This window comes from Caloenas nicobarica, chromosome 9 (genome assembly GCF_036013445.1).
Source record: "Caloenas nicobarica isolate bCalNic1 chromosome 9, bCalNic1.hap1, whole genome shotgun sequence".
Lineage (NCBI taxonomy): Eukaryota > Metazoa > Chordata > Aves > Columbiformes > Columbidae > Caloenas > Caloenas nicobarica.
In genome coordinates, this window is record NC_088253.1 from 23,107,251 (window position 1) to 23,134,055 (window position 26,805).

The window sequence follows — 26,805 nt, forward strand, 5'->3', positions numbered from 1 at the left end:
GGCTAAGGACATTGTCCTGCAACCTAATCTTGTACTACAGGATCTCTTTTAGGAGGCTGTGCCATCTTACCTTAAACCCCAGTCAGACAATCTTCTGTATGTCACAAACATCCTTGGTATTGGTTAAAAAGCTTTTGGGGCTTCTGTCTTAAGGTTTTACATAGGAGCAAGCTTTATGTAACCCTGTGTTAGACTGCGAATTGCCTGGAGCAAAGGCGATCTTGGCTACTTTCTTATCTTGGGTTTCCTTGTGCAGGTTAATGGTGTCAGGCTCAGCAGCCCTGCCTGTGCCTGTCCTGGAGAAGTGGAAGAGCATCACTGGGCACACGTTGCTGGAGAGGTATGGGATGACTGAGATCGGGATGGCGCTTTCTAACCCTTTGCATGGAGTCCGTGTCCCAGGTAGGAGTCTCTCGAGGGTGGATGCTGCTTGGAGGCGTTTGGCTCCGAAGTATTCTGGATTTTTTTTTCTCATCACAGAGAGTGTACATCTAATTACCATTCTGTCCAGGAGGCAGAGTCTGTGTTGATGCTTTATTATGTCCAGAGTTTTAGATCAAGCACGGTGGTGGGGCTGCATCTTCAGCTCCTGCTCTGTGAAGTTGTGTCCAACCGATCTGTACTGAATATTTAAAATAGGATGTCTGCTCACTCTTATTTTAGTGCAACTTTTTTTGACTCTTCAGGAATTACAAATTGTCACACCTCGTTATACGCTCTGTTTCTGTTCCCTCCTTGTTTTCCCTCACTTCTCCTGGCTACGCTTTGTAACTCCTCTCAGTATCTGTAGTTTATGTAACCTAGAAAGAAACTGGTCTGAAACAGTAAAAATATAAAATGCCCACACCCTCCCTTTGGTTAAAAACATGGCCATCTGTCTGCGGAGCAGCCCAGCCCACCACTGATCCACCTTCTCCTCTCCATGTGCATCTACATGTGCTTGGCACCAGATGCATCGTCTTGGTCTCTGGTGTTTTGGGGGGCTGATGTTACCTGGGGGGGCTGTCCTGGATGTCGTGGCTTCCCCCAGCACCCCAGTCCCACAGGTCACAGAAGCCGTGTCCCTGCAGGGATCACACAGGGAGAGGAGAGGCCACAGCTCCCCCAGCACTGGCTCCTCCACCCGAGGACAGCTCGGGGCAGCAAGAAATACAAACCCTGGTTTACTTTCTGCAGAGAAACTGTGGTTCCCCCACCCCAGCTCAGCCAGTGTTCCCTTCTCCAGAAACCCTGTCCTGGGAGGCAGAAGAGAGAAAGCAGGCAGGGAAAAGAGATTCCCACCTGCTTGAGCTTCCCGTGAGCCCCACACCGCAGGGTGACGGTGCCGTTTGAATGTCCCTGTGGCCTGGTTACATTTGCTTTTCCTTCATCTTCAGGAGGGGAAATGAGTGGAGGCTCTAGAAATTTCCCAGGAGACAAAAGGCGAAAGGACATAAGGACGTAAAATAACATGGGTGAGAGAGATGTTGGAGGAGGGAATATCCAGAGAAAAGACCTTGGATGGCACTTGTGTTACAGGAGCAGATGCCAGACAGTGGTGGCCACAGACCCGCACGCTGGCCAAAGCAATAATTAGCTGTACTTTGAAAACAGGAGCGCTGTGAGTGTGGCGATTTACCCGGTGAGTCAGTCCAGGGATCCTCACACTTGCCAGGTGATTTCTGCCGGAATGGAAGCAGCTCACGTCCTTCTCCGGTCCTGGGGCTTCCTTTGCTTGATGTCAAGTCCTTGGAGCCTGCCCATGTCCCCACTGGTGTCCCTGGCAGCGTGACACCGCTCCCCACCCGCAGCACAGGCCTGAAGGGGCAAGGGGGCTTTAATTTCCAGAAGAAGAAAAGATGAAAGATTTGAAAGACAAATGTTTGCTTATATATGGTTAAAACCCTGCTTAAAATGCCTCTGTTTTCACCAGCTCTCATTCTAATCCCCCCCGGTGCTGTTACTGTGAAGGGAGATGAATAATTCATGGACAGAGAATGCCTCACTGGGCCTAATCACCACTTTAATTGGAGGTTTAGATCAGAGGCGGCTAATAGCTCCTACAGCGGGAACTCCGTGTATTGTTGACAGTGAGATCGTTGAGTGCCTTATCGTTGGCCTGTTTCAATTCTCCCAGGACGCCACCGCACATAACAGCATCCAGGTCCCCAGATACCAAAGGACACAGACCGCAGGGCCAATTAAATTTATCTGGGAAAGAGCTGACAACTTTTTTAAACAGAGGGGAACCGGTGAAAGAATAACAGCGTCACTCCCTCCTGGCTGATGCCGGCGGAGCTGACACCGCGGGCACGTCGCCAGCACTTCTGAACATTCAGGAGCCTGCACATTGGAGAGAGCTGGGAGGGAGCGAGAGGGGAAGGAGCAGGGATTTCTCCCTGGTTTCCCCTCGGACAAAAGGAAACCAGTGCTGAGTGTCAGCCCCCTTCTGATCACCCCGATCGCGCTCTGGGTGAAGGACCTTGGGTGCCGTTCCTTTGGGAACGGGCTCGACCTTCTGCTGACCTGTTGGACTCGGCAGTGTGTGTCTTGACACTGCAAATGGGCCCGAGAAGCTCTAGTCGTTGTCTTTGCACAAATTTTATTAATACTGTCAGGTTTGTGTAGCTCTAATCAGTGGTGTGAGCATTTCCAGCCTTTACAGGTGTTGATTTCCGAGTTTGTCGTTTTTCCTAAAATACCAGAAAGCTTTTTTCACACCAAATATAAGGAAACAGCTCTCCATGAGGGACTTACTTTACATTTTGGTTTTACTTTAGCCAACTAGGAGATAAATTGATGTAACTATATTTTTAACTGCGACCTGAAGCACTGTATGGGGGACACGTTGACTGCTCCATGTGTTCAGATTTGTTTGGCAGCGCTGTGCTGATCTTTGGTGTTTAATTCTCAAAGTCTGAGAGTGGAAGTGGGCACTAAGCATTTAGTCCTGCTGCCCGTGAATTGGTCCCTTAGATTTCTGCACCAAGGTCAGCAGCTTGCATAGAGGGGAGAAGCATCTTCTAGGAGGGCACCCAGCCCAGGGGGTTTGATTTTTTGAGGGGCTCCAGCGGTGGCAAATCTGTGAGAGGCCGTGGCAGCTCATTGCTCTGGTCTCTGTTGCTCCATGAGTGTTGCCAGACTGACTGCGTGGTGTCTGCTCTGTCCCTTGCCCTGGCTCGCAGGCATGAGGCGTTTGTCATACGGGAGAAAATGTTCCCAGAGAAGACTAGGAGGTGGCTTCAAGCAAGCTTGATGTGCTCAAAAAAACCTCAAAAAGCAAGTTGCAAGTCATGGAAAGCACACATTTGACATGTTTTCCATGGCTTGTAACTTGCTTTTTGAGTTCTTGAGTCTACTGTGGCAGGTACCAGGCTGTTTAAAATACAGAAATACCTTGACGTGGCACCTCGGGGCACTTCTGGTGACTTCTCCCTCCCCACCCTGCTGCAGTCCTCTTCTCCAACTCCTACCAGTGTCTGGCCATGAGATGAGATTCTTGTGGTAGAGAAGGACCCAGCCGCGTGTTGGCTGACCTGAAGGCCGGAGGCAATTTCAGGTTGAACAGACACACATCACGGAACTGCCACGTCACTTTCTGTTTATTTCCTTCCAGATTTGCTAATTGTTCGGGTAGTTTTGCTGCAATAAAATCTCACTCCCTCGTAGCCCATCTGCTCTCAGCGGATCCTGTGGGGATGCCATAAATCTGGGCTAGGACGACATATTGATTTCCATGGCAACTGACCAATGTAGCAAACAAAATCATGATGTCACAGATCTCACATCTCCAGGGCTTGAACAGGAAAATGAGACCAGGAGAGGGAAAATGCCACTTGAACCTTGAAAATGCCTGAAATACAGACAAGAGAAGGACAGCGCTGAGCTCCAGGTCCTGTACACCCTGCTCTGAGGACTTCCAATGTCGAGCTGATCCTAGCAGAGCTCGAAAGCATCACCAACCAGAGACTCTCCGGGGGGCAAAAAGGATCATCTCTTAAATAAAGAGTCCGCTTACTTATGTAAGCTCAGACCTGTCCAGTCCTCCTGAGCCACGGGTTGCTCTATGCTCACATCCCTCTCAGGGGATGAACGTCATGGGCATCATCTTGTACCAAGAGGCGTCTCGTGCTGTTGAGATGCAGAGTGAAACCTGCTGAGCCAGCAGATGCCCACAGCTCCTGGTTGCTGCTGAGCCTGGAGCCCCCACCAGCCAGAAGCTGCAGGAACAAAGCACAAAGCTGCCCTCTTGCTGGGCTCTCGGGTGCTCACCAAGAACATGTACTAAACCAGGGGGTGGGGATGCTGCAGGTTGGGGAGCTCTGGGTCACAGAACCATCTTGGAGCTTAATAGCAGTTGTTGGTGACACTGCGTCAGGTTCCTTGGCTTTGAAAATTGAAACCTGTGGAAGAACAGTGTGGTTTTGATCTCTGCTTTTCTCCTGTGATGTTTTATATACAGTGTATTGATGTGTCATAAAACTGAGCTAATCCCTTGCAATGCTCGCGGTTAAGCCTTTGCCTTCTCCGTCAGGTCCAGGCTATAGAGGAGCAGTGAGCCACTGTAGCAATCATTGTGCTCTTTCTTTTCACATCTCTCTGTAGCTTTCACGGTGTGTATTTTTTTTTTTTTAAAAAGACAGCTTCATTACTGAGCTACAAAGCTGTGCTGATGTCTTTAAAGACTGGCCAAGAGAGACTGTTCAAGGCTGAAGACACGTGTTTTCCGAGGCATTTCCAACACTGCCTGCTCAGCAAACGCGGCACATTGCACCGCAGTGACATTTGCATGCAGACATACGATGTGATCGAAGCCTTCCCAAAGGGTAACCCCCTGCTAGGAAGTTCTTTAGTGCCAGCACAGTCTGCAGATGCTGTTGATAGACGAGCAGCTGCTCTTTCGCATCCTTGATGTTGGTGGTTCCCAGAAGGTCTGTCCACTCGTTCAGTCTTGTTTTCCTTCGCAGGTTCTGTGGGCACCCCCCTCCCAGGGGTGAAGGTGTGCATTGCCTCCGAGACCTTGAAGAACGGTGGTCATTCCTACACCATCCACGCTCAGGGAGATGAAGACAACACAAAGGTAGCGCTCAGCTGCGGTCACCTTGGCCCATGAAAAGTTCTCTCCTCCCCAGCCCTTTGAAACCCCAAGGGCTGATAATATAACTTGGAATAACTTGCTCTGCTGTTATTCCCAGGAACTCAGTGATGCTATGTAGGGTTTTTCTTATATTCCTTATGGCTTATTGTAGCCGTGGTACTTTATGGGTGTCTGCCAAAGCTGTTGATGCCCCAGAGGAAGGTGACGGCTTAAGCAGCACCTGGCCTTTGAAAGCCAGGAGAAAAAGGTGAAGTTTACTGCAGGAGGTGAGAATGAGGTATTGAAGGGAATTCAGATGGACCCTGCTGTGGTCTAAAGAGTCACTGAATAGTCCGGAAGAAAGAATGAGCATTGGAAAATCCAGAAATGAGATCTGTATATGTTCCACTGGGTTCGATCAGGGATTTGGCGGTTAGAATTGGAAAGACAGAATTTGGGCCCCTAGGGGTTGCATTTGTTTTGAAACGGTGCAGGGGGAAACCCATCTGGTTTCCATGGAAGTCCAGCTCCGTGCTGAGCTCCAGCTCCCAGCCGGTGTCTGCAGCAGCAGTTCTGCTCTCAGAAGTCCGATATCCTTGATGGTGAAGCAGTTGGGCCCCTTTGCCCCCGAGCTGCCCCGTGTTGGGGTGCTGTGTGTTCCAGCCCGAGGTCCAGGCTGTTCCCTGCCTCAGTCCCTTCCAGTCCCCACAGAAACAACTACCTAGGGTCTGCATTCCTGCCACGTCTCCTTTGCACCCTCATTGCGGTGCAGGTCACATCACCAGCGGCAGATCGATAGCCAGGTGATGTACGGGCTCGGTTGAGCAGACAGATACTGTGTGTGGGGGAGAAATTGTGCACCGGGGGCTGGGAGACAGGCAGGCATGAGATCCAGCCTGAAATAGGTGGCTTCGCTCGTTCCTCTGGGGAAACAGCTTCTCATCTCGCCATGTACATGCCAGGGGTTCGAAAGGAGCTTCCTGGGCTGTAGCAGGGTATCCTCAAAGGCACTGCTGGTGTAAGGACTGGTGAAAAGCTTGAAAAGGCTTTTTTTTTTCTCTAGATTATCTGTGCTGACAGTGGGCAAAGCAGGAGACCCAGTGTGGCTGCTCAATGCATTGGAAGCCACATCCTGTTTTTATCACTTCACTTCACTGGATGAGTGTTATATTTCACGGTTTTGTCCCCTCATCCCAGACTTAAATCTTGGCCTTTTTTTTTCCGCCACTTGTGTGGAACTGAGACATGAAATATTATGTGTCCATTTTAATAATGATCCTACAATGCTTTTTTTTTTTACCCTAAGGGATCCCTAGACGCTTTACAAATTAGATCTCAGATGCAGGAATCCCCAAAGTGCTGCTGCTTCCAGGATGAAATGTGGACGTTGTTCTTCTGAATTATGAGAGGAAAAAATAAATAATCTTGGGTTGTGGGTTTTGGTTTTTTTTTTCTGCTCAATACTCCTTTCCCTTCCTCCTGGTGTATCGAGTGAGTGGAGATGAAGGGAAGCCCAGATGACCTGTGTGTAGTGCTGGAAGCCCACCAGCCCCAGGGCTTCAGAGAGCTGAGACTTTCACAACTCTTCTTTTTTCTCTGACTTCAGGCTGCTTGAGTTTATATTTGAGGTAGAGGAATTGCCTTTTTATCCCAGCCATTTCTCAGAAACACCCTTCATTCCCCAGCACAGGGAGTTTAGGTTCATTTTGATGTCTCAGGGCGCTCCCAAGGAGCTCTGGGACTGTCAGAAGGGCCGTGACAAGGGAAAAATGGTCCCTGCTCTTGTCGTGACTTGGCACAGATGGACATGTGGAGATGCCAGGAGTTTGGTTTTTGTAAGGCCTGGGTAGGGAGTGTGACTTCGCGTGGCAGGGCAGGTGGCAGCCGTGGTGGCACAGCTCTTGTGACGGTGTCATTTCACTGCTTCACCCACCTCACCTGCTCCTGCCCCGAGATGCTGCTGCTGGCACACTGTGCGCATCATGCTTGGTTAATAATATATGTCAGAAGAGCATACGTCAGTGGAATTTATTTAAAACAAGGAGGATCTGACAGTCCAAGTGCTTATCACGCTCCACCAGTCGAAGACGGGCCTGGCTTTGTTTAGAATCTGCTCCTCCATGGCAGAGGGGCTGTCCCTGGGGTGAAAAGGCCCCCAGTCGATGTCACCCTCCATCCCTGTGCCACCAGACAGCCCTGGCTTGGCCTTTTCCTTGCCTCCTATGAGAAGGAATAAACAAATGCTTCCTCGCCTCCCTCGCAGGAGGGCTCCGAGGCTTACAGCACGGTGGCCAAGGGCTGGGAGGTCGGTGGTGTGGCCCTGGCAAAGGCAGAGGTCCCAGTGCGGGGACAGTGGCAGTGGGGACGATGGCAGGAGGCATGCAGCCCTCCCAGTGCCCGTTCTGCCCAGGTTTGATATGAGCATCCCTGGCCCCATCCCTGCTCCAGGCATTTCTGTCTGGTTTGGCATTGCTGCTATGAGAAATCATCAAATATCATGTAATGGATTGCTGGAAATAAGCGCCTCCCGGCAGCCGGGGAGCGCCTGCCGTCTGCTTCGGTTATGCAGCTTGCAGGGCAGGGATTTCTTTCCATACACGGAAAACACGGTGCACATCTGTGCCGCTGCACAGATAATAACGAAACTGCGGGTCAGAGCTGGTCCCAGCCGTGGTGGGGGCACGGGGCTGTACCATGCGGTGACAGTGCCACGGGGTGATGGTGCCCAGCAGCACAGAGGGCTCAGGGCGAGCACATGGGGCGGATCTGGCGGGATGCTGAGCACCGCAGTCGGTGTTGAGCTCCAGCTGTCTCTTCTCTGCAGCCTCTCGGCTCCTGCGAGCGGGTGATCTCTGTGCCGGGGTTAGGCGCGTTGTCAGGGCAATCTGCGAGGCGTTCACACCTCGGCTCCACCGTGCAGAAACCCTCCTGACGGCAACCAGAAAGTGTGTCTGCCTTTGCCAAGGAAATTATTTGCTGAGCTGTACCGAGCCTCGCAAGGTCACCGCCTTCCCTGCTTGCGTTGGGCTGAGGGTTCTGCCTTCTGCTGCCTCTCGCCAACAGAAGACAACAGACTTTCTCCAAGCTGTTTCTTCCTCACTAACACCGTCTCTCCCATTAGATGCTGGGGTATTGTGCCATTTCCTTTCACGTTGTCACCCTTTGGACGTGTTTTTGCGTCGTGTCGCAGTGAGATGCAAACAGGAGCTCGGTGGCGTCGTGGCGGTGGCAGAGGAAGGCGTGTAGGTGGCAGGAGTGGGGAGACGGGGACCATTTCTGCTCCGCCATCCGGTAACTGCCCGCACTGGCAGCAGGAGACTGCTGTAATGTGCAAAGCTGGTTCCTGGCACACCCTGAAGATCAATAACCTACTTAGCTGAAAGTTTGCTGGTGCTCTGTTCCTCCCCTCATTTTCTCCCTTCCCTGATGAGAGTGCTGGATTCCTTTCCTGCACATGCTCTCATCTCCTTGAAGCTCTCATGAGCCTTGTGCTCTGTTGCAGCCAGTTTGCTCGGGTTTTCCAGCTGGTTCTTGTGCCACTTCCTTGCTGATTATTGCTGCTGGGGCTATGAGCTGGTTTCCTGAGCTGACACAGAGCCGTGCGCTCAGGCTGTTGGCCGTGTCCTGCTTTCTCCCTTGTCCCCTCCCTGCCCACGCTTGGCTTTATGATTCCTCTTGGGTGACAGGCTGGGGGATGGGACTGCACCGTCACTGCCAACACCAAAACAAGGTGCTCCAGCCTGATGAGATCTCCTCACTGCACAGTCTGTTTCCAGCCAAGGATGCTCTGCAGCCTGGTGTGGGACAGGGCCACCCGTGGTGGAGCAGGAGGTGTCTGTCCCCACCAGAGTCACAGTGCTGGCACCTGGCAGCGTCCCCCAGCTTCTCCCTTCACGTGCTTGGAGAAGTGCTTCTGCCGCCATACAGAGCAAAGGTGTGGAAGGGGACATCAGGGGACAGCAGCAGCTTTCCCTGCTTTCGGCCATCCCAGCCATCTCTCCTGGAGCCGCTCGTGTCCAGAGCAGCTCCTGAACATCACTCTGCATCAAACAGCTGCCTGTTGGGCTCCTCTGATTCTATAGGATCTGGCTTTTCACCACGAGGAAGCTGCCAGCACTCCTCCTGCCCCACAGCCCTAGATGCTTTTTCTCCTGATCTTTTTTCCCTTTTTTGGCAGCCCGAGATTCTCGCTCTCCCTGTGCCTGGCTCCAGCGCACAGGAAAGGGTTACAGCTCTCCAGCACCGAACATTTCAGTTTGCTTTGTTCGGTGCGATGCATATTTCATACGCTCAGCTTCCCAGCTGGCAGAGGCCTGGAAACCCTGCGAGCTGTCGAGTATTGTCTCTCTCCTTCTATATTTGTTTGTTTGTTGGTTGTTAGGTTTTTTGGGTTGTCATTTTTGTTGGATTGTTTTTTTTCCGTTTCCAAATTGCTTGTGCACACGAAAGCCAAACCCTAGTCCCTGACAATAGGGGTCTATCAATAGATAAATGGTTTCACAGCTGTATCTAATGCCGTGCTCTAGCCAGGGCTTTTATGGCAAGTAATTTTCTCGTGATGAGACTGCGAAGGGAGCCGTGCGGGACGGACGGGCTGCGGGAGCTGGCAGCAGGAGGATGCTGCAGCCATGGGCTTTTCTCCCCCCTCAAAGGTTGTAATTATCTCGTTGTTTATCCATATGCAAGCTGTCGTCCTGGATGGGAACCGGCTCGGCTGCGGCCATCCTTCCCAAAAGCCACCAGCATCTCCTGGCCTCTCCTGCCCAGCCCCCTTGGTGTCTCTGCCATCTGCCAGCACTTGCTGGTGGTGCCAGCACCTCCGCGGGTGTGGGGGCAGCTGCCTCCACAGAGTCGCAGAATGGTTTGGCTTGAAGGGACCTTCCCAGCTCCCCCAGTGCCCCCCTTGCCATGAGCAGGGACATCTGCACCAGCTCAGGTTGCTCAGAGCCCCGTCCAGCCTGGCCTGGGATGTCTCCAGGGATGGTTCAGCCACCACCTCTCTGCCCAACCTGGGCCAGGCTCTCACCACCCTCAGGGGCAACAATTTCTTCCTCATGTCCAGCCTGAATCTCCCTCCTTTAGTTTAAAACCATCACCCCTTGTCCTATCACAACAGGCCCTGCTGAAAAGTCTGTCCCCATCTTCTCTTTTAAGTCTGGAAAGGCCACACTAAGGTCTCCCCGGAGCTTCTCTTCTCCAGCTGAACACCCCAACTTTCTCAGCCTGTCCTCCCAGCAGAGCTGGTCCAGCCTCTTATCATCCCTCAAATCATGATTCGCCCTTTGTTAAGGCTGGAGGTCTTGGCTGTTGATGTCCCTGTGGAGGGGACTAGGAATGGCTCCACCTCGCTCACGTTCACCCCAGATCTCTGGAGAAGCGGTGGGAAGGTGCTCCGTCACCACTGAGCTGCCAAGGTTGTCTTGGAGGCTTCATCCTTTCCTATACTGACCAGACCTCAGCCTAAACCAGTTTGTTCTTTATCTTCAGCAGTCCTACACTTCAGAACATCTGCCATTGGTACAATTTTCCTTGGTCTTGCCCTTGCTGCATCCCATCCTCGTGCAGTGGTATGTCCTGCAAGTCTCTGGATGGTGACCCCCACCTCCAGCATCCCAGTTCCATCTCCCATCAGCAGCTTGCTCCGTGTGTGCAGGACGTGCTGGATGGTGCTGAAGCCTCGTAGGATGTTTTCACCAGGACAGAAAGTCAGTGATTCAGGGTCAAACTGTTACTTGGGGTGAAATTCAAGGTAAGCGATGGAGAGCCGAAGGCTGGCTGGCTACCAGAGGCACTCATGGGATGCTTTGGGCTTCATCTCCTCCGGCTGGATCTTCACCCACCTCACAGTTCTTGCCCTCAGCCCTGTGGTCTCTCCCATCAGTAGCCACCTCCCAGGCAGGCAGCGTGGATTAGATCTGGAACATCAGTCCTCAGGTTTTCTGGCACAATCCACCTTTGGAAAACTCATGTTGTGTGTTTTCCCATTTTCCATTTGCTTCTGCTTCTTCCAAAAATTCCTTCCAAAGCCCTTGCAGCGTTGGATGCTGCAGTTGTGTATATTCCAGTTACAGTTTTGTTTCACCATGTTCCTCTCGTCTCCTCAGTGTCTTGTTTTGTGTCCTGCCCAAGTAATTCAAGTTTCTCCGCTTTGTTGCCCAGGCTGCTTTCATTACTTTGTAAACATATTAGCTGCTTCTCATTGATCACATCCAGTTCTTCAGTTGGTCAGTAATTGCATTCTCATATGTATTTATGTCTCCTTCCTTCTTTCTGTCTGTCCTCTGATTTTTAATTTTTTTTAATTTGCCACCATAGCTGTATTTTATTTCTTCCCAGTACTAAAAGTGGAGGCAGAGATTATGTTTGCATCATGTCCCCGTGTTTCTCAGCAGAGAACTTTTCTTACCACAGGAACAGCCTTGATCCCAGAAGACTATTTCCTTGCCCACTCAAACTGAATCCACCTCTCAAGAAGAATCCTCTTTCCCTGAGTGTTTCCTTTGAGTGAACCTTTGGCACGGCACCCTCAATGTCCTCTATTAATCTCTTTATTCTCATTTTGTGCTTTCATTGCCCCTCATAGGAGGAGGAAGACGAGGGATACATGTCCTTGGTCCCCTTCTCCAGGCTGGCAGTCCTGGTTCTCCTAACACAAGGGATGTGGGGTGGGTGGATTCCTCTCTGTTCATGGCTGGTTTGGGTCTTCAGCCCTTTTCTGTGTCCTCACCTGTGCCAGGAGAGCCTGGGAGACCAGCGTGTTCATGTTTGGTGTTGTGAGGCGTGGGATGAAAGTGGGATTCCTGCCTGGTGCTTGTTTCTGCTCAATTTTTGCAACCTCACACCTGAGTCGTCCTGAGCTGGGGGTTCAGCCCACATACTTAGAACCTGCCTCCTCCTGTGATCTTGGGGGTGTCTTCCAACCAAAATGATTCCATGATTCTATGATGTGCTGCTTGGACTTCCATCAGGTCCTGGAGGCTGTTGCTGCTGTAGCACATCTTGGAGATGTTTGCCAAAGAGCCCTGGATGTGGAGGGGGAGATGCAGAAGCAGAAACCAGAAGAAAAAGGGACAGTCTCTGCCCCGGAGCATTTCCAGCCAGAGGGAGAAGACAGCGGCTGCCGCAGCCTGGTTCAGCACGCGGAAGCAATTAGAGGTTCTCGGCAGCGCGATCGTCTGCAGTCGCAGCACATCCCAGCCTCCCTGACCTTGGCTTTTAAGCGAGGCTTATGAAAAGCGAACCGAAGGTGGACCACTAATTGAATCCTTGCCTGGTCCTCTGCCTGCCCCCGAGCGCAAAACTGGGGCGGGCGCTGCGAGGGCACGTCAGGAGCTTTGCTCTAATGAGGAGAGCTGAGGGAGTGGGAAGATGTGCTGACATCTCACCTCGTTTATTATCTTCTGAAGCCTGCAAACAAGAGGGATGAGAACAGCGGTGTGGAGAGCTGTTGGCGTTTCTGGACTAGTGTGACATGTTTAATTTATGATGTTAATATAGATCAAGAAGTTTTGGGTCCATGGAGCAACTGTGGGGAGGATTGACCTTTCCCAAACTTAAGTTGTTTTCTGTGGTTCTTTTGGGATCATCTGGAGGTAATCAGCCTGGTGACTTCTAAAAATCAGTATTGCCTAAAAATATATATGCTCACTTTTGTTTTCAGTGGAGCAACATTTGCTGTAAGCAGAGGGTTGGCGTTTTTGAAAGTAAGTTTCAGTGTTCCAGCTCCACTGTGCACCAGCCTTGCTTTTAAATTTATAGCCTTCCAAAATGAAAAGTAAATTGATTGTGTTATTCCCAGCCCTTTTATAAAAGTTAACATTGCAAAAACAGATGTGAAATGTGGCCTCATAGATTACAGTCTGGGCTTGGGGTTTTCTGGTCGAGGTTTGGGTTGTTTTTTTTCCTTTCTCTGTGCTGTGTCCCTGAGGAGTAGAAATCTGCCTTTATCTAGCAGGAGGAAAATTGTTCTGTGCCTAAATTGCCTCCTGCTTGCCTTCTGCAGGATGCTGCAGGACACGGAGCTCGGAGAACGATAATGCTTTTACAAAAACACGCAACGTAGCAGGGAATTTTTAATTATGAATGCGCGTGAGAGTTCATCTTGCCTGGGAATTGGGTAACGCTCTAGAAGCCTCGAACCTCTAGGACATCCATTCAAATACAGCGTGGAGAGACAGTGATTAAAAGGCACTGCCAAGCGGATTATTGGGCTCCGGGCTCCTTTTAGGAGGCAGGTGAACGTGTCCTGGTCTCTCTCGTCACCCACCACGCCAGGATGGGATGTAACGTGAGCTGCTGGGCTTGAAAAGCAGAGTCTGAGCTGTCGGGTACCGTGTTGGGGAAAGGCTTTGCTGTATCATAGTGCTCTCCGGGTCCCCAAAATCTTGCAGGGGTCAGTGAGTGGTTCTGTGAGGGGCAGGGAGCGTGCAGCTCGACCCCGGGGTGCCTGGGGGGAGGTGGGACAGCTCTTCAGGCTTCGTGATGTTATTTTCCATGGTCTGCTGTGCTTAAAAAAACAAACAAAAAAAATAACAGAAAAAAAGTAACTACTCTGCAAGAACTGCTAAAAGGGCTCCATCACTTCCATAAACCTCGCGCATATCAATTATTGCCTTCTATTAGTCACTTAAAAGGCTAGGTTGCTTAATTATTTTGATCACAGTAATCACTTATTTACAAGGTGGGGAAAAATGCCAAGCGCTTCCAAGCGGAGCAGCGCAGGAGGAAGCAGGGCTGCCAGCCTGCGGCCTTCCTTCCCCAGGTGGAAATGGTTTTGCTTTTCTTGGTTGTGTTGGTGATGGTGCCCGGCCCGGGGTGCTGGGAGCTGCAGGAGGGGGCTGCCTGTGGGGAAACTGGTTTTTCTTGGAGCAAGGACGGCAGAGGTTCAGATTATTATTTTTAGGGGGAAGGAGGGGTCTGGTTGAAGTTAAATGTGTCCCCCTGAAACCGACTGTTTGCAACCTGAAAAAGGTGTTTGGACTTTTTTCGTAAAAGCTTATCTGCCTTCCTCCTAGTCCTATAACAAGTTTATCACCTCCCCGTACAAGCCTCGCCTTCCAGCTTTCACTCTGTGTCTTCCACGTTTCTGCTTCAGAATCCGCGGTCCCTCCTCCGCTTCCCAGCGAAAGATGCTGCTCCGCACCCATCTCCGTAAAAGCCCCGACTTCCATTAAAGTCCATTACGAGCTCCTCTCCCGCAGCTCCCGGAGGAGCGCGGGGCAGCAAATATCAGAAACCACAAGAAAACAAATGGCCACTTTGAACAAATCCCAGGGCCGCTTGCCAAGCGGGGATTCCCAGCTCTTTACAAACCACCCTCGCTTCCTCCTAATAAAGAGGTAAAATGGAAGCAGGGAAAATATGCATTCTATAATCACCCAGATTTAGTCCTTCAAAGGATTTATTACAACCTTTTATTTTCAGGCGTGGAAAATGTAATCTTATCTAGTACGCCGGCTGGCCCAGCTCAACTTGCTGCATCGGTTTTACAGCAGAAAGCTATCAAACAGCAACCTTCGGGGCCACGCTGCGCCGGGGTGTTAAAGTTGCTCGAATGCATTAAAGCAGTTGAAATGTGCATTAAAATATGGCACTAGGAGCAGAGGATGTCTGTGCAATTAGCAATCCGAAGCTTTCAGCAGCTGCTTGCAACATTGATCTGGTGTATCAACAACGGGTGCCACTGAGATTTGATGGAGAAAGGAAAAACATGCTAGCCACGCTGCTGCTGCAAAAAACAAGCGTTTTCCAAGTGGGTTAGCAGCCAGCAAGCTTGGTGTATGTGGGATTTCAGCAGGGATCAGATGCAAGGGGTTGTAGGAGATAAATGCCTTGAACCTTGAATTTTAATTTATGCTGTTTGCAAGCAGCAGAAGCTGCTGGCGCTGGGGTGGTTTGTGTCCCCTCTGCTACGCTGGGGAGCAGTGCCAGTGACACTTTGAGTTCAGCAAGCAAAATCCTATTAAGATAACGTCACGGCCTTTCTGTTTTACTGTTTGCAAGCCAGCCATAACATCATTAAATTACACAACGGGGAGGTGCCTGCTGCCAAGGAGCTCTCCTCGAGATAAGATGTGGGTTGAGCTGCTGCCAAAATTGGAGCTGATATGACAAGAAATTTGGAGGCGGTTCAAGGCTGGGTTTGCACAAGACGTCGCAGTGTGCAGGTGAACGCCGTGCAGGATGGATCCCTGGGCAGCTCCGCTGCTCCGCTCTGGGGCATGGCACAGGGTTGAGCTGGTGGGACACGGCGCGACACCTGCGCAGGGCTCCACCGGGCAGGCTGGGGCTGAAGGCGTTTGAAGTGGCAAAATTTACATCCCTTCTTGTGTTCGCTGCCAAAAAGCGAAAGACAAAATCTTGGCAGGAGGTGGAGATGAAGCTCGAGCAGCTGTTAGCGGGTTCTTGCTGTCCTTACTTCCCCCACGACTTTTGGGGGAGTCAGAGGCAGCCTGATGGCTAAAGGGGTTGACTTTGGAGAGCTGGTAATTAAACGCTAGTAATTAAAATGCCTGTAATATGCAGGCAGTTTTGATAACCCATTATCTCTAGCGAGGATGGGGTGGATGGGATCCGGCGTGGTTTGCAGGGAGGTGAGCGGGTGGAGTTGCCCCCGGGAGGTGTCACTGGCAGGGATGTAAGGGCGGCGTTACCTGATGGGCAAAACTGGAATTAGGAACATGGGGGCACTGAGGTGCTCAGGGAGGTTGTTTGTTTTGTGATGCCACGGCTGGACCAGCAGGAAAAGGAGCGAGAAGAGCGAGCTGCAGTGTGAGACCACACGGCAGCATCTGCACCAGCACTGAAACCCCCTCACCGGTTCCTCTGCATCACCCACCACGTCCCTGCCACGCTTGCCCGCACTGGCTTTGTGCCTCTTGCCGCAGGTTTGGTGCTGGGCTCCCCTGGACCCCAGGTTTCTCTGTGCTTGTGGATAGTCTGGTCTTCAGGCTCCTTCTTGCAGATCCCCAGCACCATCTTCACCTTGTCCTTGTTCAGCTAAACTCCTGTCATCAGCATTAAGGATCTTTTTCTCTTGCAGCATCTTCCGGGGAGAGGGGATGATGCACGGGCAGGGCTCTGGGGGCTCAGCCCAGCCTGGGACACATCGAGGGATTGAGGTGATTCTGTAGAAAAACCTGGGCTGTATGTGCACAGAGCCCCGTGTCACCTCCACCCTCCAAGACAGGACATCAGGAAGAAATGACATCAAACAAAAATTGTGCCTTAAAAGCAGCTTTCTAAGCATTTCCCATTAGAGAAGCTTTGTTTCCATCAAAGGCTGTGCGGAGACGCGAAGCCTGCCCTGCTCGGGGATTCTGCCATTCCCGCTTTCCCTCGTGGCCATGTTTCTGGCATTGCTGACTTTGGGGGTCCCAGCTGGATCTCGGCTGTGTTGCAGCAGCTCAGGTATGAAGCAGCTCGGCGTTCCCGTTACCGAGATGTTCTCTGCGAAGGGATGGAGCGGTGTGTGCAGGCGCATCTCACAGCAACCTTCCATCCCCGCTGTGGCTTTGCACGTCCTCCCGGCAAAGGACTTGAGGTTAAGGCTCTCCCACAAGCGGTGCCACATTCATGCCTCTCTAGTCCCTCGTCTGTTAGCCAGCATCCTTATAATTATATATATATAATTACAGAGCCATGTACGTGCAGGGGAGATGAGATATTGTGCCACATCAGGCATGTCTGTGACCTTCCCGCGATTCCCCGGTTTCCATAACAGCAGGATATTTGTTTTGTTGCCATAGAAAACCTGCCTGTGCAGGTTTGCAGGGTACCAACTTGTCACCACAACTGTCGCCTTCCCGTGAGCCTGAGAGAAGCCGTGTGCCCCCGAGAACAAATCAGATGGTGTTTCCTGCCACCTCCTCAGGGAGAAAAAAAAAATAAAGTGTTATGTTGACAGTTTTGGAAAGCAAAGGTTTCTATCTGTCAACAGCGCAGACAGCAGCATGGCACAGTCACGGGGGCGCATCGTCCCCTGCCTCCCCCTGCCTCGCGGTGGGCAGGAGGACAGTCCCCATCCCTGAGGACACGTCTGGGGTGAGCGGTGGTGGTGCCTTCACCATCAGAGCAGGATCTGATCTCCTGGCTGGTGTTGGACAGGGGTCCGTGTGTCCCTTCTCTGCGGAGGACAGAGCTTCACCACTACCAGCACAGCGACAGGTTCCTGCGAGTGCCAAGCGTGGCAGCTGGTGGCCGGTGTCCCCTGTGGCTGTTTCCACGGGCGAGCCACCCACTCACCCTGTCAGCTTGCAGCTGTCACTGCAAGAAATAGGGGCCTGGAGGGCAGCAGCACTCTGGGGACATACACGGGGATGCAGGGGTCTTTGGGGATGCAGCCTGTGTGACCAGCTTCATCCATCCCCGGAGAGCACCTGCCGCGGGGAAGGGCGGTCTGGCCAAAGAGAGATGGGAGACGGGCACCGTGAGCAGGTGGGTGCCCCGATGGGGGTGCCTGGAGGTTGCAAAGGAAGCTCTGTGATGCCCCCCAGCATCCCACTGCTCGGAGCATGCCGAGGTGCCGGAGGCAGCAAGTGGGGATGGGGGAGTTCCCGAATGATTGCCTGAGGCTGATGGGTGCTGTGGTGGGAGTGGGGTGCAGAGAGCTCTTGTGAAGCTGGTCTGCATCAGGCCATCCCGGGCTCAGAAAGGACTATCCCTTTCCCAAGAGTATTTCCCGACCCTTTTCCAAGAGTATTTCCTGCATGATTGCGCGCAAGAGCTCTCCTCTGCTCTGCCAGTGGCTGGGAGGTGTCAGCCCACCAAGACTGAGAAGAGTGTTGGGCTCTTCTCCCAAGGAACAAGCAATGGGATGAGATGAAACGGCCTCAAGTTGTGCCAGGGGAGGTTGAGGTTGGATCTTGGGAACAATTTCTTCCCCAAAGGGCTGTGGGGCGTTGGAACAGGCTGCCCAGGGCAGTGGTGGAGTCACCATCCCTGGAGGGGTTGGACAGACACAGAGGTTGTCAGGGACATGGGGCAGCGCCAGGGTTGGGTTAATGGTTGGACTTGATGATCTTAAAGGTCTTTTCCAACCAAAATAATTCTGTGACTCTGGTTCCAGGATGACAGTTCTTGTTTTCATGTAACATGGATGGATAGTTTCAGGGCTTTTGAATATCAAAGGCACGGAGCTGAGCCCTTCCACCCAAGGAAGGAGGTCCTGCTGTGGGCAGGCTGGTGAAGGCTGGAGGGCACACACTTGAGTCCTACTTGTCCCCACAGCCATGGTGCTGGGGACAGGTGGTGGAGACAATGTGGCTGCAGGGACAACCGCTCACGTTCACCATGTCACTGCTTGTCCTAGGTGACCCCGGGTCTCGAGGGGCAGGAGGGGGAGCTGCTGGTGAAGGGACCCTCAGTCTTCCGTGAGTACTGGAACCGCCCCAGAGAAACTGCAGATGCCTTCACGCCCGACGGCTGGTTCAAAACAGGTACCGCGAGGGGCAGGGGGGAGCTGCTGTGGCTGAGACAGCAAGTTCTCAGAGGAGAACTCTTTAAGTCTAATCCTGCCCACCATATGGGATAATTAATTGAAGGGGATACCAGGCTGAAGACTGTTCCTGAACGGAATAGATATGACAAGGCATGAATATCCACAGAGGAGCCACAGAACTGATCGGAGGCTGGACCAGCTCTGCTGGGAGGACAGGCTGAGAAAGTTGGGGTGTTCAGCTGGAGAAGAGAAGCTCCGGGGAGACCTTAGTGTGGCCTTTCCGGACTTAAAAGGGGCCCATAAGAAAGATGGGGATAGACTTTTCAGCAGGGCCTGTTGTGATAGGACAAGGGGTGATGGTTTTAAACTAAAGGAGGGAGATTCAGGCTGGACGTGAGGAAGAAATTGTTGCTCCTGAGGGTGGTGAGAGCCTGGCCCAGGTTGGCCAGAGAGGTGGTGGCTGAACCATCCCTGGAGACATCCCAGGCCAGGCTGGACGGGGCTCTGAGCAACCTGAGCTGGTGCAGATGTCCCTGGCTCATGGCACCTGGGAAGGTCCCTTCAACCCAAACCATCCTGCGACTCTGTGATTCTATTTTCCATTCCCCTCTTTTACTGCGTGTCAGTAGCACCATCGAGTCTGCAGTCAGGCTGGATTTCTGATGCCTTCTGTGTAATCTTATTTATTTGCAGTTCTTGAAGAAGCTGTGATTTATTATTATTGTTATCCCGAAGCAGACGTGGCACTGCCCTGCTGGCAGTGTCACCACGGGTCCCCATCCCGGGTGGGTACCGCAGGCTGGGACTCAAGCATCATCAAGCGATGTGCAGGGTGCAGGGCAATCAGCTTTAAAAATTTTTTTTCGTCAGCACTCCTGATGAATATTTCAGATGCAAAGGAATAGCATGCATTAATTATTGCAAAGAGATGTCTTTAGGAGAAAATGATTTTGAAATTCAGTTTAATTTCATTGTAATGCGCTGCAAACAGGAAGGGAGTATGTGTGTTTAATTGGCTCTCGGGGGTAAGGCCGGGAAGATGGCATGCCTTTGTCACAGGCCATTAGTGATACAGACTGCATAATGAGAGACTACAATCAGCTCACAGCTGCCGGCTCCTACGGGGAGAGAATGATATTAAATAGAAATCAGTATAAATTAAACTTAACCCTTTCGCTAGCCGAGCAAAGCTCAGAGCTGGAAATAAAGAGGGGGAGCGGAGGCAGGCGTGGGGGGCTCGGGCTGGGTTGGGGGGTGCCTGGCTGACCCCCCCAGTAGCAGAAACCCGGCCAGGCCGTGTCCCCGATGTCCCTGAGCTGCTGAGGGAGGACAGAGAGCTTTTAACTCTCTTCCCCACCCCGTTCCCCTACTCTGCCTTTCTTTCCTTTCGTTCCGCTCCTGACCGCTTGCTCCGTCTCTCGCGGATGTCGGGTTGATGGGGCTGTGTTTCTATGTTTTTCCCAAGCCTCATTTAGCCGGCAGTGCTGTGAGCAAGCTCTGTCACCCCTCGCTCGCCCTGCGTGTCCCCACCGTGGTGACAGCCTTTGGAGATCACTCGGAGACGGCAAATGTCCCCGTGATGATCAAAAACCACTTCAGGGAACCGGGGAGGTTGTGTCCCATCACAGCAACTGGGATCTGGAGGGTGAATTGCCCCCACTGAGCAGCGGTGGGTAACTTTGGAATGGAAACCACACTGGCAGAATCCAAAAAAGGCAAAGCCTGGTTGCTGCTGGGTGATAAGCCGCGATATCTGCCCCTTGCAGGTCATACAGGTCAGTGCTTAAAGGTGCGGCCGTGTTCGTATGGTGCTGCCAAAACCCTGGCAATGGTGTTTCTGCCTCCGTGCTAACGTTCCTCTTGCTGCCAGACCCTCGTGTGTCCCCACCAAGTGACCTAACATCACCTAAAACCGTGACGGTGTGATTGCAGGCGATGGCCAGGTCCCCACGACCCCCAAGGACACGGGCAATGGGCACCAGCTGCGGCAGGGACGGGGTTTGGAGAGGGTGAACCTGGAGACAGTGCGGGTACCTCCTCAGCTCTCATTGTTAATGGCAATTCAGCAAATGAAAAATAATCACTGCAAGGGGAACCCCGGTGTGTTGCTGGTGCTGCTCCTTGTCGGGAACGTGTCCCTGGCAGGTGGCTGCTCGGGGGTGACACCGCACGGGGACAGGGCCCACGGGGAGGGGTGTCCCGCGGTTGGCACTCGCCGAGCTGTGCAGTGCAAAGCTCACCAAGGATTCTTTAGTTTTTAAGTCTTTTCTGACTACATGTGCTTTATTTTCCCAGTACCTTCCTCAGGCCAGTTGTGTTTCTGGTTGCTGTTTCTGTAAATTGAGTTATCGTGGGGTTTTTTTTCAGAAAGTGTAGGAACCAAAAAAAAAAAGAGGCAACACTTACATGGCAGTACTCATTTTCCTTTCTGACTGACAGCCCCTTTATTAAAATCTCCTTTTCTCCCATGAAACTGTCTTCCCCAAGAAAACAACCTCACGTTGAGCACTGGGGAATGGTCGTTCCCTCCATGATAAGAGGGAAAAATAGCGATGCAGCCTCTGGCCACCCACGCTGTCTCACAGCACGGTCCTGCAGCTCCCTGCTCGCTTTCTGGGGAAATCTTGGAAAAACCAGGCGCTTAGTGCAACAACTGCAAACCCGTGTTTTCTCCCCCAGGACGAGAGGCAGACACTGTGTGTGCTGTGCAGAAATCCCTCGGCAAACGTGCCCGGTTTGTACCTCCAGTTAGAGAAGGAACAAGTACGAGTGTACGTGTTATAGGAAAAAAAAAAAGCAGACAAAAAGGCACAATGCTGTGGTGACTTTTTGATGGATTCAAGCTCGTGGCTCTTTTGCGAAGTGTCTGAACTCATGGTGTTGTGTAAGTGATTTACTGTTGCTCCCGTCCTCTTTATTCCCTCCGATTTGCACCATTGTCTGCTGATTTCTCCGTCTCTCTCATTTCCATCTGAGTGAATTTGATTATTTTTATTGTATTAACGCTGTTGACAGAGCTGCTTAGATCCAAGTCCCCTCCAGGCCTTTCCAGGGACACTGCTGGATATCCACCTGCTGTCACACATCCAAGTGGCACCGAGCCCTGGGAGGCCGAGACAACCCCAAAGGAAAAGCGCCCGCGGCCGCCTGTCCCCTACCGCACCTCCCCAGCTGTGCTGAGCCCCGCGAGGTGACAGGCAGCCCCCGAGCACACTCACGCGCTGCTGAGCAGGAAGGAGGGAAGGAAAACAATAAGGAAGGAAGGAATTGTTGCCCCTGAGGGTGGTGAGAGCCTGGCCCAGGTTCCCAGAGAGGTGGTGGCTGAACCATCCCTGGAGACATCCCAGGCCAGGCTGGACGGGGCTCTGAGCAACCTGAGCTGGTGCAGATGTCCCTGCTCATGGCAGGGGCTGGACTTGACCTTGAAAGGTCCCTTCCAACCCAAACTATTCTATGATTCCCTGAGCAATCGCCGAGCAAACCCCGGGAGCTGGAGGAAGCAGCAGACAAACACCAGCTTCTCCAGCCATCCTGCTCCCTGAGCTTTATTCATCCATCCCAGGCGTGCGATGCTGGTGTCACTCAGGCTCTGCCACTGTCACATTGCGTTATCTCTGCCCAGGAGGCAGCAACCGAGCGGCTGTGGAGGCGTGAGGGAGGAGACGGAGGGTTTGGGAAGGTGATGGAGCTGCACGCGGGGCCGGGCCGGGAGCTTCTCCGGAGGAATGTGGCGATTCAGTGGTGTGCACGGGGCAGGGATATGATCAGAAAGCAGACTTCTCCCCGAGGGAAGGCCGGTTTCCATTCACATTTGCCCATACATCCAGAAAATTAGAATCTGGTGTATTCAGGGAGATTTATTTTCAATTACAGGTTAAGGCTGAGACATGAAATAGCACCGGGTTTGAAAGTAGTGCATAAATCCTGCAACAAATCCATGTATCTCAGCTCCATATAATAAGATTTTATTGATTGCTATATTGTATCTGTCAGAATAAAACTCTCTTAATGCATGCATCAGGATGGAGAAGATAGAAAGCTTGTTGGTAGTAGAATCTGATTCAAGAATCAATGCACTTTGATTAATATGTCGTTAAGAAAGTAAGAGTTATTTAACTTGTTTGATGCACATTTCAAAATGATGACTCATATCTTTTAAGTTTCTTTCCTTAAGCTGCATTTTAAAAAACAGCCCTGTAGCTGTTTTTCACAATGCTAAGTCCTGGTTTATCACTGACTTTTTGTTAGATCCTTTTACTCAGGTCACAACCCCCCCCAGACTCCCAGTAACAATAATTCCTGTGACCCAAAAGACTTCCCATATGCTGTTGTTGAAGGCTTTAAAAGGAGAACGGGGTGGACCTTCTGTGTCTTTATTCCTTCTGGATGTTCTGCAATGAAAGAGGGAGATCCAGGGGAAGAGAAAAAAAAAATTAAATGGAATAAGACATCATGAGGAGAAATGAGAAGCAGCTGTCAGTTCTGGCAGGCTGTCGGATGCTGCCAGACTCGGGCAGAGCATCCATCTGTGGCTGCCGAACGTGCCGTTCTCTCAGCTCAGGCTTTTGCACGGTGATCTAGGAACTCGGGCACCAAGGACAAGCCGTGGCTTAGCCGGGAGCATCCTGGGTTGCTCCGAAGTGGGACCAGCTCTTGCTGCAGCTGTGAACGCCCAGTCAAGGGAAGAAATGTTTTTAGGAGACGTCTTGGCCGGGTCATCCTTGGCCAGACACAGCCCATTCCTGCTCTGGGGCTGGTCCCCAAGGAGAAGGGGCAGGAGAGGTGACAAGTGACACACACCCCGTCCCTCCCTGGCACTTGTTTGTCCCCAGAGACAAGCAGGTGTTTCCCTGCCAGGGGAATTGCTTACATCCGTGGGTGTAGCACCGACACCTGAAACAGAAAGTACTTTAGCCTGATCAAGGCAGATTATAAATAGAAATGCATCTCATTAGCATCCTAATCTGCAGGTTTTCTGTTTGTTTGCACTGTGTTTCCTAGTCACACATCTAGTTAATGCAAATTCTTTTTTTTAAAGAAATGATTCCTTAATTATAATGTGTTGCAGATGATGTGACTTAGAGTTTGGTGAGCCCAGAGGGTGAAGCGTTGGCTCCCTCCAAGGCCGGGCTGAAGGAGCTGCTTTTTGAATCTCTCCTAGTTTAAGCTCATGAGTCGGGCAGGATGGCAGCGCTCATCCACGTTCCTGCAAATTACATGGAGAGAGGCCAAAAAAACCGCCAAGCATGCCCCAAACACACCTCCACGTGCTGCTTTAGGAAGGATTTGATTTCCCTCTGGATCGCATGGGGCAGGACAGGGGCTGTGGCACCAACCACGCAGCCTCTCCGGCGACACCAGACCAGCCCTGTGCTGGGCTCACGTTTCCACCCAGCCCTCAGTGAAGAGATGTTTCTAGAAGTAGAAACGTGAAGATGGCGTGGTGCTTAGTCTGTCAGCCGTGTGTAAAGATTCCTTTGTAATCTCAAAATGTTCCTTATACACACATGCTTCTAACACGGTGGAGAGAGAATTCACTTCTTCTGCATCCTGCCTCAGTGTTTATTCTTTCTCCTTGAGCAATAAGGGGATAATACCAGATTTGCCCCAGGGCTGGAAGTCTTAGGGTCATCAGGACACAGCAAAATGAAACCCACGTATTTCCTTGACTGCTCATGAGACGGCTGTTTTCAACAGTTCAGGGTGACTTGGGATTTTGGTAGCTGTAAATGAGCACAGCTTTTGGCACAGAATTTGCTTATTCTCTACAAAGCTCCACTCTAGTATCAAACATCTTGGATGCCAACCCTTCACTTGTTCGAGAACCTCTGCTACGCAGGGTCCGGTTTTCAGAGGCACAGAGCAATCGCAGCCCAGCTGCGTGTCGGTGGGAACAGCAGGCGCCCACATCTCCAAAATCCAGGCTGTTCCCTCTCGGTCTGTATTTGCTTTGACTGTTCAGGCTGTTCTTCTGGCAGCCCTGCTCCTGCAGCCTGGAGGGCCAGGGGCTCCGACCACCCCGACTGACTCTTCCCTTTTGATCCCAGCGATTCATGCGGGGAGTCCCGTCCGCAGCTCCAGCTGGGTTGTGTTGTAGAGACGTCAGGCTGAGCTCTGCAGGACTCTCAGAAGATCTAGCGGGAGAATCACAAGCTGGCAAGTTAAGAGGAGAAGAGCAGGGCTGAGCTCAGGATGTGGTAAAGAAATGGGCTGGACAATCATGTTTCTCGTGGTGCTTGGCAGAGTCCGTTGGCTCATTGGCAAGACTTGCTTTCAAGTGGCTCTTTACTGCTATATAAGTAGCACGTTCCTTCCAGTGCAAAATTAAAAATGTGATAGGGCAAGGTCAGTATCAAATGAGCTGAATGAGACCCCTGAGCAGTCGGGCAGAGGACGGCGCTGTGGTCCCAGCGCAGCCGCTGTCAGAGCATGCGTGGGCTTGAGTATGGCTGGGCTGAGGCCCCAGGGATTGTCACCGCTCCATGCTAAAGGTTCGGGTGCTGTGAAGCTGAGTTTTTGGTGTGTCTTTACTGTCACTGATTGTCCTGTGGCCGCTGGGCTTTGGGAAGCCCCTTCAGCAGGAGAGATACATGCAACAGCGACTTGTCTGCAGCAGTGACTGGGGGATGGATTTACTGTACCCCAGCGGAGGCCATCAGGGTAAGAAAGGTAACAATTGAATGTTGAAGTGATCACCACAAATCCAAACAGCATTCGGCTTTTCAGATGCCAGACTGGCAACTCGCTGCTCCAAACGAGAGCTGTGATCTGTGTACAGACAGTTTGTGCTTTGCCCCTGTTCCTCGCCAAGCCCAGCTGCTGCTGCCCAGCCTCATCCTGTTCAAACCACCAAGCCCAGCCCTTGGGATGGAGATTTCACTCCAGCAACAACCTGGCAGGAGCTAAACCTGCTGGTTTGCTCGCTCAGAGCTCTTGGAGGAGCTTCACCTTGCAGAGGCCGAGGGGAGCCGGGGCAGAGAGCTGGAGCTGCTCGGGAGGGATGCTGAAGCCATTGTGCTGTGGGTTTTGCGTTTGGTGGTCCTGTGGGTCCATTTCCCAGCTGCTGCACACTTCTGCACACTCTCATCGTGTCGTGGTGGGCTTTTTGCCTGGTGTCTCGTACCAGGAGCTTCCTCTGAAGCAGCACAGGGTGGGAACCGGGCTTCACTGGCTGTGGGGATGCCTGTTCCACAAGTTCGGGTGGTGATGGGGTGTATCTTCAGTCCTGCCACTTGCCTGTCACCAGAGATGCCCAGCTCAAGAGGAAATCTGTTGAAAAATAGACCTTCCTTCCACCTTTGGCCACCTGTCATTTTTCTGCCTTATTTTGTGTCCTCAGCTTTCCCTTCCTCCTCGTTTGCCGGGTTTCCCGTTGCTCGAGGCACTCTGCTGGTGCCCACACAATCTGTTTCACTTGCTGAACAGTTTTCGGTGTTTGATTTACATAACCCAGCGCAGCCCTAAGTGGAGCAGGCTCGGGGGATTGCACAAATTGATTACGGCTCGTAGGACGAGCTGGGGAACCGGTGGCCTGATTTCCATCCTTCCTCAGGCCAGGAAAGCGAGGGGTCACTTTTAGGAGGGGTGATCCAAGACTGGGCGCCGTTAAGTGTTGAAGCTTTTGTTGGGTGTTTTGTTGGGCTGGTGACGGTGTTTGAAGAAGAGCAGGATACCTCTGGCTTCGGGAGGCTCTGGCACGCACCCTGCGCTGGACAGAGAGCTGCCGAGATGTGATTGCTCCAGGCTCTTTGCTTCCAACAAGTCTCATCCCGCTAGGTTTTGCTCGAGACACTTGAGAACATATTTACTTACGACTAATGGCATTATGCTGTAAGCAAAAGTATGGGCTTCTGTATATTTAAGCAAACAATTTAAGGCAGATAACTTTCCCCAGATCCCACCACTGCCTCTCTTAGTCAACAGCCTCACATCATTATCTCTGCTTTATTTAATAATTCGTCTCGCCAGAGACCGGGACAAGTCATGGCTCAGAAAACAAGAGGCAGTGCTCTCTTTAGCTAAGGTGTAACTGATCCCTCAGCTGTTCTGCAGAGGGCAGAACCCAAAGCAGAGTGGTTTAGTCTCATATTTTTATTATTGCAATTATTATTTTTAGCCATGCTCGCATGGTTACCATGCTCTTCTAAGATTCAGCAGCTGAGTAGCAGCCGCATTCAGCTGGGCTGCCACACCTTGGAGCGTTTACTTATTTATTAGTCTTTGCATTTGCTTTTTCATCTTGTTGTCTGCAGGGATTTCTATAAATATTTAAATGCTAATGTGAAAAAACAAACAAACAAACAACGTTTTT

The 26,805-nt window shown here is 51.7% G+C and overlaps 1 protein-coding gene across 2 annotated transcripts in view; it reads left to right on the forward strand.

Annotated features, from left to right (window-relative positions):
* ACSF3 (acyl-CoA synthetase family member 3) overlaps positions 1-26,805 on the forward strand; it is a 60,828-nt gene that overhangs the window by 15,743 nt on the left and 18,280 nt on the right. For both annotated transcript variants that reach the window (XM_065640614.1, XM_065640616.1), the window contains 3 exons: positions 257-402; positions 4,947-5,059; positions 18,366-18,492. In XM_065640614.1, the coding sequence (XP_065496686.1) occupies positions 257-402; positions 4,947-5,059; positions 18,366-18,492 (386 nt within the window). The remainder of the gene's footprint in view (positions 1-256; positions 403-4,946; positions 5,060-18,365; positions 18,493-26,805) is intronic.